General features: G+C 38.9%; 1 protein-coding gene across 10 annotated transcripts in view; it reads right to left on the bottom strand.

Moving 5' to 3' along the window:
* Window positions 1–10659, bottom strand: part of PHF14 (PHD finger protein 14) — a 199117-nt gene extending 188458 nt beyond the window's left edge. For 8 of the 10 annotated variants that reach the window (XR_011566179.1, XR_002180486.2, XR_011566178.1 and 5 more), the window contains exons 1-3: window positions 10187–10659; window positions 9574–9684; window positions 84–859 (exon numbers count right to left, since the gene is read on the bottom strand). Coding sequence is in view for 6 of the 10 variants with exons in the window: in XM_019958462.2 (XP_019814021.2) it covers window positions 84–859; window positions 9574–9684; window position 10187 (888 nt within the window). In the remaining 4 variants the exon portion in view is untranslated. The remainder of the gene's footprint in view (window positions 1–83; window positions 860–9573; window positions 9685–10186) is intronic. The other 2 variants (XM_019958459.2, XM_070787538.1) reach the window with 1 other exon arrangement.
* Window positions 10660–13662: the final 3003 nt, after the last annotated feature.

The raw sequence follows: 13662 nt of genomic DNA, 5'->3' as shown, positions 1-13662 counted from the left end.
CTTAATAAAATGGGTAGAACGGTTTAAAGAAGAATTCCCTTTTCCCCAGACAGACAGATATCATAAAAATTGGGTTGATCTACCTCATTACTCTTGCTCTGAGATAGTGTCAGGCTATCATTGGTCAGTTCCTCATCATCAGCACTGTTTCTGCTAAGAACTTTACTCTTCTTCTTCTTGCAGCCCCCTTCACTGGCAGGACTGCTATGCTCTTCATCGTTGCCTTCATCGTTCTCGTCCTCATCACTCCCGCTTCCCTCATCTTCATCATCCTCATTGTCCCCATCACTTCCTTCCTTCTGAGATGCAGATCGTCCCTTTCTTTTTACTACAGTGGGTCGCCAATCATTGTCATCTTCACTGTCATAGTCATCCATGTCATTCAGCTCTTCCATGGATACGAAATCCAAAAGTGGTCGGTTCCGACGAAGGTTCCACTTTTTTGGCTCGCTGACCTGCTCCTCTGCAGCTGTGGCCGCGGGGCCTGAAGGACACGTGTGAGCAGCAGGAGGGCTTGTGGCTGGCGTGGTGGAGGCAGCAGCAGCCACGTTATCAGATACTGTTGCTTTCTCTTTCTCCTTCTCTCTCTCCTTCTCTTTCTCTTTCTCTCTCTCCTTCTCTTTTTCCTTTTTCTTCCTAGGTCTTTCTCCATTCTCTTCTTCCTCTTTCTTTTCCACCTTAATTAACTGTTTTTCTGATGACAGTACTTCTTCCTCTGCAGAATTTTTAAGTTGTTCTTCTTTTACTTTAACGTCTTCATTCAGTTCTTCCTCTAAAATATTTTCTTCAGAATCACTACAGGAACCTTCTCCACTGTCCTTTGAAGGATCTTCACTTCCATTACCACTCCCTTCAGAATCTGTTGAAAATATGAGAAAAAAAAACCACACATATGTATATACATACACACACACACACACAACGCTGACACAAATGAAACCACCAAAATTTGTGAATAACTCGCAAAACAATATAAACAAATTTAAGTCAAAGAATGGTAGACATTCCCAACCTGATTAAATAATAAATCAATGAAGTTGATATAATGATTCTAGTTTAGTATAGCACCAATGAAGATGAATATATGTATCTCTAAATTAAAACATGCTTTAAAACGAGGACCACTATTTTTTGTGTCATACGTCACACTATACTTGGTACTTTAAAGGCATTTTTTTTTTTCTAAAAGTAAATGTGTTTTTTTTAAATTGAGCACTTGATTTTAACTTTATAATACAGATTACATTCTTCTTCTCTTACATCTTTCTTTCATAAATTACACTGACTGGCAAGGATGGAGTCACATTCAGAGTAAGAAAAATCTGACCCAGAAAAAAAAAAAAAACTGTTTCAATTATCTCACTCTTTACCTAGCAAAAGTGAACCCAGGTATTTATGACCGTCAACTTGTACCACATCTCTAATCTATCAATCAAATTTAGGAGCACCAAATACACAAGGGAAAAACAGACAATAGCAATGGCACAGAAAATGGAGGTTGCAAGATTTAAGTTATCAATTTTTTTGTTTATTAGGATACTGTTCATATCAACAAAAGAGTCACCTGACTTTCCTAAGGTTCTAGGCATTAACTACTAGAGCCCCTAGATTGAAAGAAATTAGTGCATTTTAAAAAAACTAATCCGTCTTAGACAACAGCAAGCACAGTTGTCACTAAAAAGACAGGCTGAGGATATTAAGAGTTCATGCAGGACCACAAGCTTCCTAGCAAGTGCTATCCATTCCTGCCTAGGGCAGTCCACACCCGGTTAGACCAACACTATTCAGTAGCATTCCAAGCCTCTTTTCATATAATCAAATAAATAAGAATCTAAAATATTTGTGGAAGGAGAGCAGGAAGAAGTAAGAAACAAACCAGTCAATAATCAGGTTGTAGCCAACATCAATAGTAAAATCTGTGGGGTGATGAATATTTTGTACCTATAACCAAGAAAAGGGTAATCATAAAATCATCGAAAAAATGCATATTTTCGCACCATTTTAATTTCTGTTAACTCAACCAGCATTAGCCTCTATAATTACCTGGCCATTCAAAGTAAAGAAAGTTGTCTGTTATTAGTATCTGGTTTCTAAAATATCTCAGAAATCCTTTACAAACAGCTGATGAAGAAAAATCCTGAAAGTTAAATCACATAAAAAACACAGACTAACATTTAATCGATGCTGATGGAGCCTGTAAAAGTACTGTCAATCTCAGGATTATCATACATTGCCTATATCTCATTCAGGACCGCAGTGAAAAAAGCATTCTCAACCTGAACAATCTTGCAAAGGCCACAAGAGTAATATAATGTAAGCCAACAATCCTTTGTTTGAAACTTTTGGAGCCAGATGTGTTTCAGAATTTAGATTTTTTTTCCCCCAGATTTTGCAAACGTAGCATGGTGCATGCACAATATATTACACTAACACTGCCAGTGGGGTCTATGGTACTACAGTATAATCAAATACATTCTTTCTGCAGTGAGAAGTATGAAGATTTATAAGTATGATAAGTAAACACTACAAATAAACTCCTATCAGTTCCAGTCAGATTTTATCATCAAATAAGTTTATGTCAAACATAGGAAACATCTTTGAATTTGCAAGCAAATTTTAAGAAGAGTGTGGACCCAGTATCACTTACAAACAGGGGAAGTCCAACAGCTCTACAAATCATTAAAGAAAAAAATGGTGGGAAAAAAAAAAAAAAGAAAAAAATGGTGATCTTTCCAAACCACTCATAACTATTAGACTCAAACTACCAAGAAAAAATACCTCTGATTAAAAAAAAAAAAAAAAAAAATAGTTCCTAGGTAATTTTAGATAAAAGTGAAAGTAAAGTGAAAGCTGCTCAGTAGCTTCCAACTCTTCGACCCCATGGATTGTAGCCCGCCAGGTTCCTCTCTCCATGAGATTCTCCAAGCAAGAATACTAGCCATTCCCTTCTTCAGAGATCTTCCTGATCCAGGGATCAAACCCAGGTCTCCTGCATTTCAGGCAGATTCTTGACCTTCTGAGCCACCAGTGAAGCTCATTTTCAGGTAAAGATATAATAAATAATAAGAAGAGTTAACCAAATGCTTCAGAGGCAAAGACAGATCTTTGTGCATACTGACTGAAGAAAACTGGAACATCCTGCAAGCAATGCAGATTAATTATAATTAATTATAAGTAGATATAATTAATTATAATTAAGAGAGCTGGGAAATGGAGAAAAGGTACTTTTCTTCTGGATTAACCTTGTAGAATTTTTTCTTAATTAAAAAGTACTCCTAATAATTTTTACCAGTAAAAACATAATAGTAGATAGAAAAAAAATGATCAAGTGAGGCACAAATGTGGACTCCTGATCAAAACCAAGACCAATCCAACTGTGGTAAACATTACTTGGAAATTTTTCAAAATGTCAAGAATTTCTGCAATTTTGTTTTGGTTGTTTTTGCCAATGCCAATAAATTCTTTTTAAAAGTACTCTTTGAATCTGTTTTTGTTTTCTTATCATGCCTGAATAGAAAGCAGAATCTTAAATAGATTAATTAAATGTTTTACATTTGGTAACATTATTAGAAGAATCTGAGATTTTCCCACAAATTTCAATCCTAGTAGCTTACCCAACCCTCCATTCTCCAAATATGACACATTAGCCATACTCCAACTGCAGAGGATCAGGAATTTTCAAATTTTACTTTTCTCTGATTTCTGAAAAATAACTCAACTGATTAGTCGTAACTTCTTTTTGGTACATATGCACTTGGGGGATGGAGACAAACAATGTTTAGTCACAGGCATTACTTAGTAATAATGACAAGAAAAATCAGAGTCCTGGGCTATCTATAATTGTATTTTATAGACTGCAATGAAAAATTTCCTATTCCTACAAATTCAAACAATGTTCCAAGTCCATCACTCTTACAACCATTTAAAAAAAAAGAAAAAAGCAATAATTGATTAGAGAAATAAACCAGATATCTCAAATACAGCTATTGTGAACATAAGAATAGAATTAATTCTAATTCTACAATAAAAAAATTTTAATTAGAAAAAAAATCTTTAAAATTGAAATCCCTATCTCCTAGTCAGTTAAATTAATGGTGAGGTGAAGTGAAGTGAAGTCGCTCAGTCGTGTCCGACTCTTTTGAGACCCTGTGGACTGTAGCCCACCAGGCTCCTCCGTCCATGGGATTCTCCAGGCAAGAATACTGGAGTAGGTTGCCATTGCCTTCTCAAGGGGATCTTCCCGACCCAGGGATCAAACCCAGGTCTCCTACATTGCAGGCAGACACTTTAACCTCTGAGCCACCAGGGAAGCCCTAAATTAATGGTAACCTTTCTCAAATACAATATATCAAAACCTCTCCAAGCAACAGTTATTTCCACTAACAGACAGTTAAATGTTTTACAGATAAATAAATTAGAAATCAACCTTAAAGAATCCCTTCACAATATTCAATGCTTAAGTTTTCCCCATGATAAATAGTAAATAATAGAATCAGTTAATAAATATTAAGTAATTAAATCAGAATGATTTGATTCAGTTTTATGGTAGCTTTGCAATATAAAGAATCATCTTTGCTCATCAATCTTAATTATTTAACTATTCTGTTTATTGAGCTGATGTAACAATAATTAGGATTATACACATATACAACAGATAACAGACACATCACCAGTCTAGTAGTCATTCAGTTACCATCCTGGGGACACTGTAAGCTAATCTAGTATATCTCTTTTTAAAAAGCCAGTCAACACAACTCATCTTCTACTGCTTGCTGTAGTTCTAGTTGTGTCACTTTATATTTTCTGGGTAAATCTAGACCGGTGGTTCTCAAGTGGGTACAATTTTGTCCCACAGAAAACATGTGGCAATGACTAGACATAATGGTTGCCACAAAAGGGCAGGGCTGGGGTAGTTAGGTAGGGTAGATGTTGAAGGCAGTTAGTAGAAGCCAGAGAGGCTGCTAAATATCCTCCAATACAAAGGGCAAGCCTCCACAACAAAGAATTAACCAAAACAAAACGCCAATGTTACTGAGATTAAGTAACAAGTTACTTACATGTTACTTGTTACATGTTACTGACATGTAAGACCTCAATTTGACCTCATTCTATTTTCTCAGGCTCGTCTCTTCCACTGTTCTTTTATTCAAATTCTGATCTCCATATGTAAATAATATTTACCATCCTCAACACTCTTTAACACCTAATGTTTCCCTCAGGTAGGGACTCTTTCACTTCCTAGTTCAACTCTCATCTCCTCAATGAATCGTTCTAAATCAAGCCAGTCTAAAGTCATCCCATCTCCTTTGAAAGACTGGAACTAGATCATGCTTTATAACATCTATCTGCTTTTGTATTTAATTATTCCAGTATTCATTATTTCTTTGTGAATTCACCATAACATCCAGCAAAGAGCTTTTAAGCAAAACAACAGTCGCCTAATGAAAAACCAGATCTACTCATTAACCAAAGTCAATTAAGCAGAAAATACTACCAAGGCAAAATCTAGTCTCAATCTTTCGGTTAAACTGCTTTCTGACAATTTGGACCAACCAAACTAACGACGGGCTTCCCTGGTGGATCAGTGGTAAAGCATCTGCCTGCCAATGCAGAGGATGCAGGTTCAATCCCTGGGTAGGGAAGATCCCCTAGAGAAGGAAACAGCAATTCACTCCAGTATTCTTGCCTGGAAAATCCCACGGGCAGAGGAGCCTGGCAGGTTACAGTCATGGGGTCACAAAGTCGAACACAACTGAACAACTAAACAACAAAACTAACTATGGCTCAAGAGCTAAAGTTAACCATCTTACTTTGGCTAAGGGTTGGGGAGACACAGCACTGCTATTTCACCTTGTTTAATAAAAGTAGTACATGCATTTATCTTCAACATCATTCCAGTTACATGTGGTAGTTTAGTCACTAAGTTGTGTCCGACTCTTGCTACCCCATTGATTGTAGCCCACCAGGCTCTTCTGTCCATGAGATTTTCCAGGCAAGAATATTGGAGTGGGTTGCCATTTCCTTCTCCTGGGGATCTTCCCAACCCAGGGATCAAACCCAGGTCTCCTGCACTGCAGGCAGATTCAATCCTATTTTAAATGTCTCCTATCCCCAGTCTTAAGTCACAGTCTCAGATATAATCACTTTAAGCCAAACTATGAAACTGCCAATAATCAACTGCCTTTAGTCCTATAAAGTGGATTAATTTCATAGGGTACCAGCTAACATTTCTATATATGGTTCTTCTGGTGGTAACCACCATAAATCTGATACGCTTACACATTATTTTAGGATTAACTTAAACATGTATTTAGTATTGTCCTCAATCAAAAATGATAGATTCAGTCCTACTTTTACATCAGAGATAAAATAAAAGATGGTCTCTTTTCAGTTCATACTTTTCTAAAGGTAGAAGCTAGTAACACTTAACTGTTGATAATAACTTGCCAAGTTTATTGGCAGGTCTTTTCTGAATTTTACCTTTTTCTATTTTATCTGAGAAGCATAAAAATTATGTCTATCTGCAAGGGTAGTCAGTTTTCAGAAATTTCAATATTTATTCTTAAAGCCAGACAGAAACACAAAGTTTTGTAGTCAATACCAGAAGAAATTGAGGCACAGAATCCAATTAAAAAACTGAGGCCCACCACTCTAACCATTGTAACATTAAGTCTTTAACTCAATAAACTCAACAGTTCATTGAGTTAGTCACTTTTAACAAGTTTGTGGGGGTCTTTTTTTGGCCACGAAACATATGGGATCTTAGTTCCCCAATCAAAGACTGAAACAGCAACCCCTGCATTGAAAGGGCAGAGTCTTCACCACTGGACCACGAAGGAAGTCCAGAGTTAGTGATTTCTAAAGACTGCTTTGAAAGAAGCTATGATCAGAAAGACTATTATTAAAGATTATTACTATTCAGTTACTATTTTTCCACTTCCAGTTTAATCACCTATTACTAAGTAGGGTTGGGATTCCACAACTTCAACATGTTTGAAAAACAGTGATAACTCAAATGTCTTTAAGAGTCCAACTATCTTACAAAGAGAAGAGAAAGGATTCAAACAGGAAGCACTGGTAGTCTAGATAAGCCAGTATGTCAGCAATGGGAGACAATACACCTTAACCAAGACTGGAAAATACAATTCAATTTCTACTATTACCCATTAAAAAAAAAAATTATTTTCTACTAAACTCTCAGTTATGACAACAAGAGCTGCACAAATAAATTTGTGACCTTTGGGGCCCAGGAAGGAAATTACAAGTATAGCAGACTAGACAACTGAAAGTATATATTTTTAAGTGTTTCAGAAGACTAAAAAAATTATCATCCTAACAAAACTCATTCTACCACTTTCACAAATAACAGATAATTCACATCAACCATGATTAAAATTTAACAAGGTGAGGGGTTCTCTATTTAGCTTGATACCAAGAGTTATTTTGAGAAAGCAATTTGTATCATTAGATTATTTTAACCCTTGTAAAGAGAAGTGCTACATCTCAATAAATAAAATGAGAAAAATTATATGCAAAGTCAGAATTTACTGTCATAAAACTAATTATGGAATACGTAAAAGAAATTAAGCTTTGGAGTTTTTCCCTAACGGTATTCTAGTAAGTCATAATTTGTAAGACCCAACCATTTTTGTCAGTTTACAATCTCAACACAACAAACCAAAGTTGCATTCTAGCAAAGAATATTCCTTTCTGCACAGTTTTCAACAAGAGCACTGACATAGGTTTAGATTTTACTTCTTTGCCTTCCTTTTTTTCCCCTTTGGAAATACCAAACAACAGTAAACCAAGTGAGAGATGAAAGAGCTGAGAAATAAAGGGGCAAAAAAATTAAACAACATACACTTTACAATTTTTGATTGCTGGGAGTAACCTCAATTAGTCACCTTGATAAGTAAGTACAGTAGTTTCAACTTAAGACTACATTTATTTACTTTCAGGGCCTAAGCAGTGAAAGCATTAAAAATGCTGAGAATCGTAAGAACTGGATTAGATCCATTTAGGCTAAGTGGCTTCATGCAAATTCTTTAAACTCAGTGTCCCTGTTATCTGTAAAATAGTATCTCTTCCAAAGTTATTGTAAAAATTAAATGAGATTATGGAAACAAAAAGTCGTTGGTAAATCACAATGCAAACTGTGCCTGTTGATGCTATTAAAAGTAAAATAGTAATACAATACAACCAAATTTCATCCCTTCCTACCACATCTGGCAGAAAAAAAAATCAGGAGAGAAATAGGACTAAGCACTGAAAATTCTCTAGAAGAATAATTTAAAACTGTTAAAAGGATAAAATCAAAAGGGCTTTAATTTGTTACTTGATTTAAATTTCTGTCAAAAGGGGTATAATTAAGTAATTTTTATTGTTCATGTGTACTTGTATTTTTCATATAAAATATTTAAACATAATTTGTATTTCTCAGATTCCTGCAATGAAAACTTTTTATGTAGGTATGTCTGTTGAATTACAATGAACAAAAGATAAAAGGAAAAACATACGTTTCCATTTTTCAATTGTGTACAATGTTACTATATGATTTCAGTTGTGTATATTACCGTTGGACTTTTATTAAAAGTTTATTTTTAAAATCACAAAATAAAATGAGCAAGCATTCATGCTTTGTAGCTCAGATTTTTAAAGGCCCAATCCACAAGGTCCAGCACCTACCAAAGTACAACTTTTTACTTTTGTCAATTTTGCGCTGGTAAGGGAGTTAATAGACAAAAAGCAAAACTCCTTTCAGAGGGTGCCGAACAATCTGAAAAGACAAAATCTTCCTGGGTGGTTCAAGGCTCCTATTACTCTCAGAACGGTACTCTACTTTAAGATTACCTCTAGATTTTTCCCTATTCTGTCCATCAAAGAAACGTAAATGTATCTTTAAGTAAACAACAGAGAAAACACTTCTGTATCTTGTGTCTCTTTGTTTTCCATTGTGTCTTTTTGTTTGGTGTTTACTGAGGTATGAAAGTGAAAGTTGCTCAGTCCTGTCCACTCTTTGTGACCCCATGGACTATACAGCCTATGGAATTCTCTAGGCCAGAACACTGGAGTGGGTAGCCTTTCCCTTCTCCAGTAGATCTTCCCAGCCCAGGGATCCAACCCAGGTCTCCCACATTGCAGGCAGATTCTTTACCAGCTGAGCCACAAGGGAAGCCCAAGGATACTGGAGTGGGTAGCCTGTCTCTTCTGCAGCGGATCTTCCCCACCCAGGAATGGAATCGGGGTCTCCTGCTTTGCAGGCGGATTCTTTACCAACTGAGCTATCATGGAAGCCTTTATTGAGGTATAGGTGATTTACAATATTACTGCATCTTTGAAGAAAATCCTTCTCTGACAGTTATCTGATAAATAGCAACAAAAACAGAAGTAGTGATAGTATTATCCAGTGACACGCTCTAAGGGAAATGTAGGAAATCAAATCGACAAAATAAAGTTTATGTGCTTTAACTTTATATTGACATTTTAATTAAAATCCATTTTTTTTAAGCAACGTCTGAAAATCAGCCCAACTCCAAAGAGCTGGGAAAAGGGAAGCAAGAAATAAACATTTACCTGAAGCATCTCCAACTTTAAAATCACTGTCATCTGAACTATCATAATCGAGAGCTTCTAGCAGAGAAGCTGCCAAAGGCTTCACCTGCCTCCTCTTGGAGCTGCGATCCACTGTTAAAAGAAAAACATTACATTGTCATTCATAATCACACCAAGCGCGAGGGAGAAATGTGGCGCTGAAAGAAGGTACAGATGACCTCCTGCAGGTGGTGCAAATCTTTGTCTTAATTCAGTTCTTAGCAAATGGTGTGGTGGAAGGTTGGGGTGGGAATATTGGGGCTGGCCGGCCAGCTCCATGGGCAGGTTCAGCCGCAAGGCCCAGCAAGTACGAGCCCAGGGCGACCAAAATCAAAACAGGCCTTCTTGAACATCTTGCTTCTGAGACTTGCTCTCTCTAATCCCTCACTAAGACATCGTTAACAATCAATAAAAAATTCAAAGCCCAGGGAATATAAAAAGCTATGTCCATTCCGACGGATCGTGGAGGGGGAGCGTCCGCGGAGGGTACATCTTCCCACAGGATTCTCCCACCCCAGCCCTGCCCCCGCCGGCCCCGACTTCTTGAAGGGCTGAAATGGACCTGTCTCCCCGCGGACGCCTCCGACACACTTACTAAGGAATCCGAGGTGGTCGTTTGGAGGAGACCTAGGGAGAGGCTGCGATAGCACAGGCAGCGCCGAGGTCGAGGACTGAGACCAAGGAAATAAGTCCAAAAGATGCTATTAAAAATGGGCGGCGCCGCGGAGCTGCCTGGGGCGCCCCAGGTGCAGCCCCGCCGCTCCCCTCCCGCCCCCCGGCCCCCCGGTCCTAGCAGAACAGACCCCGGCCGCTCGAGCGCCTTCCTTTGGCGCTCCCCGGCCAAAGGCGCCCTTCGGCCCAGGCAGCTCGGCCAACCCGGCAGCCCTGAGTTAATTTACCCCGTTAAAACGCTTAGATAAAAAAATAAAGGAAAGAAAAACTTTATTATCTCGCAAACAAAAGCAACAAAAGACCCAGAATCTGCACAGTCCGAGGCCGGTAGCCTAAGACAATAGAGAAAACTACGACCCGGATACAGCTCTGAAGAGAAGGAAGTAAAAACAAGAGCTAGAGAGCGGCCCTAAGAGCAGCAGAAGCTGAGAGCGCGTGCGCGCGAGTCGCCTCGGCTGTGTCTCCGAGACGAGGAGCCGAAAGAAGACGAACGCAAAGCCGTGGGAGAGCCGAGAGGAGACGAGTAATGCCGAGCGGGAACAGAGAGCCTTCCCGAACCCTCTGCCTGCAAATCCCTGATGCTGGGCCCTCAGTCCATATAAATAGGTCAGTTTTTGTTTCTGAGAAGACAGAGCAGTGTGTGTGTCTCCATGAATGTGGAATAGTGCTTTGCATACACTTAGATAATATATTTTTTAAGATGAACTTTTAAATCCATAAAAATATGAGGAGAGTATATACAATTGGATTTCAGTCCTTCAGCAGTTTCAAATGCCATGTTTATTCAAATACAGGTTAGCTATTTTTAAAAAACAATGTTAAAATGTTAGAATCTGAGCAGTATTAATACTTTTTACATGTTTCTATATCAAGGAGAAAGTAAGATTAGAATAAAGCTGATTCAGTTTATGTATTCCCCAGATATATATTGAGTGGTAATGTTTGTAACATGGGAAAATATAGAGTTAGGAAGGACTGTAAATGAAATATATAAGAAGCAAATCATGCAATACAGTAGGGGCGCTTATTCCTTAAAGAAAACATGTTGAATTCTTTTGTGAACTGTAATTGAATTTTATAATACTAAATTTGAAGAACTAATAAATACTTACCTAGTGCAGTTTAGGGGATGATTACATAGAGGCTGTACCTTCAGCAAGAAAGTTATCTTTTCCCTGCCAGAGCTTAAGATATAGTTGAGGATACAAATAAGTCGATGAGGAGCTGCTGCTGCTGCTGCTGCTGCTGCCGCTGCTGCTAAGTCCAGTCAGCCGTGTCCGACTCTGTGCGACCCCAGAGATAGCAGCCCACCAGGCTCCCCCGTCCCTGGGGCAGCCCACCAGGCTCCCCCGTCCCTGGGACTCTCCAGGCAAGAACACTGGAGTGGGTTGCCATTTCCTTCTCCAATGCTTGAAAGTGAAAAGTGAAAGTGAAGTCGCTCAGTCGTGTTCAACTCTTAGTGACCCCATGAACTGCAGCCCACCAGGCTCCTCCGTCCATGGGGTTTTCAGGCAAGAGTACTGGAGTGGGTTGCCATTGCTCTCTCCGAAGTCAGTGAGCAATTACTACCTATTGTGAAAAGGCTGCCAGAGAAAAAGTACACATGCTAAGGGAAGTCTTCCTAAAGAAAGCTTTTTTTTTTCTTTTTGATTTTTAAAATTTTATTGATCTATGGCTGTGCCGGGTCTTCGTTGTTGTGCAGCTTTCTCTAGCTGCAGCAAGCAGGCCACTCTCTCGTTGTGGTCTGTGGGCTTCTCATTGCAGTGGCTTCTCTTGCTGAGGTTTGCAGGCTCTAGAGCTTGGTCTCAGTAGTTGTGGCACATGGGCTTAGTTGCATGTGGAATCTCCCAAGACTAGGGATGAAATCTGTGTCTCCTGCATTGGCAAATGAATTCTTAACCACCGGACCACCAGATTAAGGCCAAAAGTCTCATTTAGCTCCAGACATGGTATCTGATCTGGGCTGGAGAAGAGAGAAAAAGAGACGCCAATTCCAGACCAAAGAAAGGACATAAGCAAATGACCAGGATAAATAGAGGAATAGAGATGACTAGTCAGATTCCATGAAAGCTGGGCTACCTCGAATGCCTCAAGACATTCCACCACAACCGTAGTTATTGCAACCTCATATTTCTGTGTTCCACGTCACTGCTAAAAATGCAACGTCTCTGACCCTCTGATCTCTCTAAACCTTTAGTTCCCTGACCCAAACCACCACTGCTATGTACCCACTCAAACCTTTCTATCATACTGAGGAAACTTCCATTCCAAAATTGTAAAATATTAGTAAACTCTTTCCCGTTTCAGTATCTTTCTTGTACCTCCTTGTATAAAGTAGAAATGTATAAAGTTTGTATGAAGTTATCATGCTGCTGCTGCTGCTAAGTCACTTCAGTTGTGTCCGACTCTGTGCGACCCCAGAGACGGCAGCCCACCAGGCTCCCCCATCCCTGGGATTCTCCAGGCAAGAACACTGGAGTGGGTTGCCATTTCCTTCTCCAATGCATGAAAGTGAAAAGTGAAAGTGAAGTCACTCAGTCATGTCCGACTCTTCACGACCACATGGGCTGCAGCCCACCAGGCTCCTCTGTCCATGGGATTTGCCTGGCAAGAGTACTGGAGTGGGGTGCCATCACCTTCTCTGGAAGTTATCATGAAACCCCCTCAAGTGGAAGCCACTTGTTTTCTCAATATCCAAAGATGGCATCTGGTCCTTAGTTGGCTTTCAGGAAGTGTCATAATTCAAAATGATTTGTAACCAAATTCAAGATACTCAGAGATAAAAAGATGGAGTGTGTGGGGAAAGTAAAATAAGAAATGAAAAAAGTTGAATTTTATTATCTGGTTTGAGAGAAAAGCTGTAGGTCCTGATTAGTATTTTAAGAAACCAGAAAAGTGGAAATCAGTTTGTTATAAACCTAAGGATAACATACATCACCAACTCAATGGATATGAGTTTGAGCAAGGTCTGGCAGTTGTGATGGACAGGGAAGCCTGGCGTTTTGCATTCCATGGAGTCACAAAGAGTCATACAACTGAGCAACTGAACTGACTGACTGAAAGATAACAGATCTGGCTCACAAAACATAATGGAACATGTCAGTTACATTTCTACTCTCCCCAGATTTCACTGAAATCACAAGAAAAAAAATGAATATAAATAAAACCAAAAAGCCATAACTCTGCCATAAATCTTAGCAGAGTGTCACAAGCAAACTTTTGAGGGTAGAAGAGAAGGTTAACAGTTATGGAGGTAGGCTCAGATTGCCAACAAAACCCACCAGACTAAAAAGCACTTAATCTCATCTGGGTGAAAGATATGAGTCACTGAAATGAGTTTTTTCAGAAGTCCTTGTATAACCCTCAAATGACAGATAATGAGGCCTGTGAGAAGAGCTA

Source organism: Bos indicus, chromosome 4 (genome assembly GCF_029378745.1).
Source record: "Bos indicus isolate NIAB-ARS_2022 breed Sahiwal x Tharparkar chromosome 4, NIAB-ARS_B.indTharparkar_mat_pri_1.0, whole genome shotgun sequence".
In the NCBI taxonomy this organism is placed as follows: domain Eukaryota; kingdom Metazoa; phylum Chordata; class Mammalia; order Artiodactyla; family Bovidae; genus Bos; species Bos indicus.
This window is presented reverse-complemented; position numbering and strand designations above follow the sequence as displayed.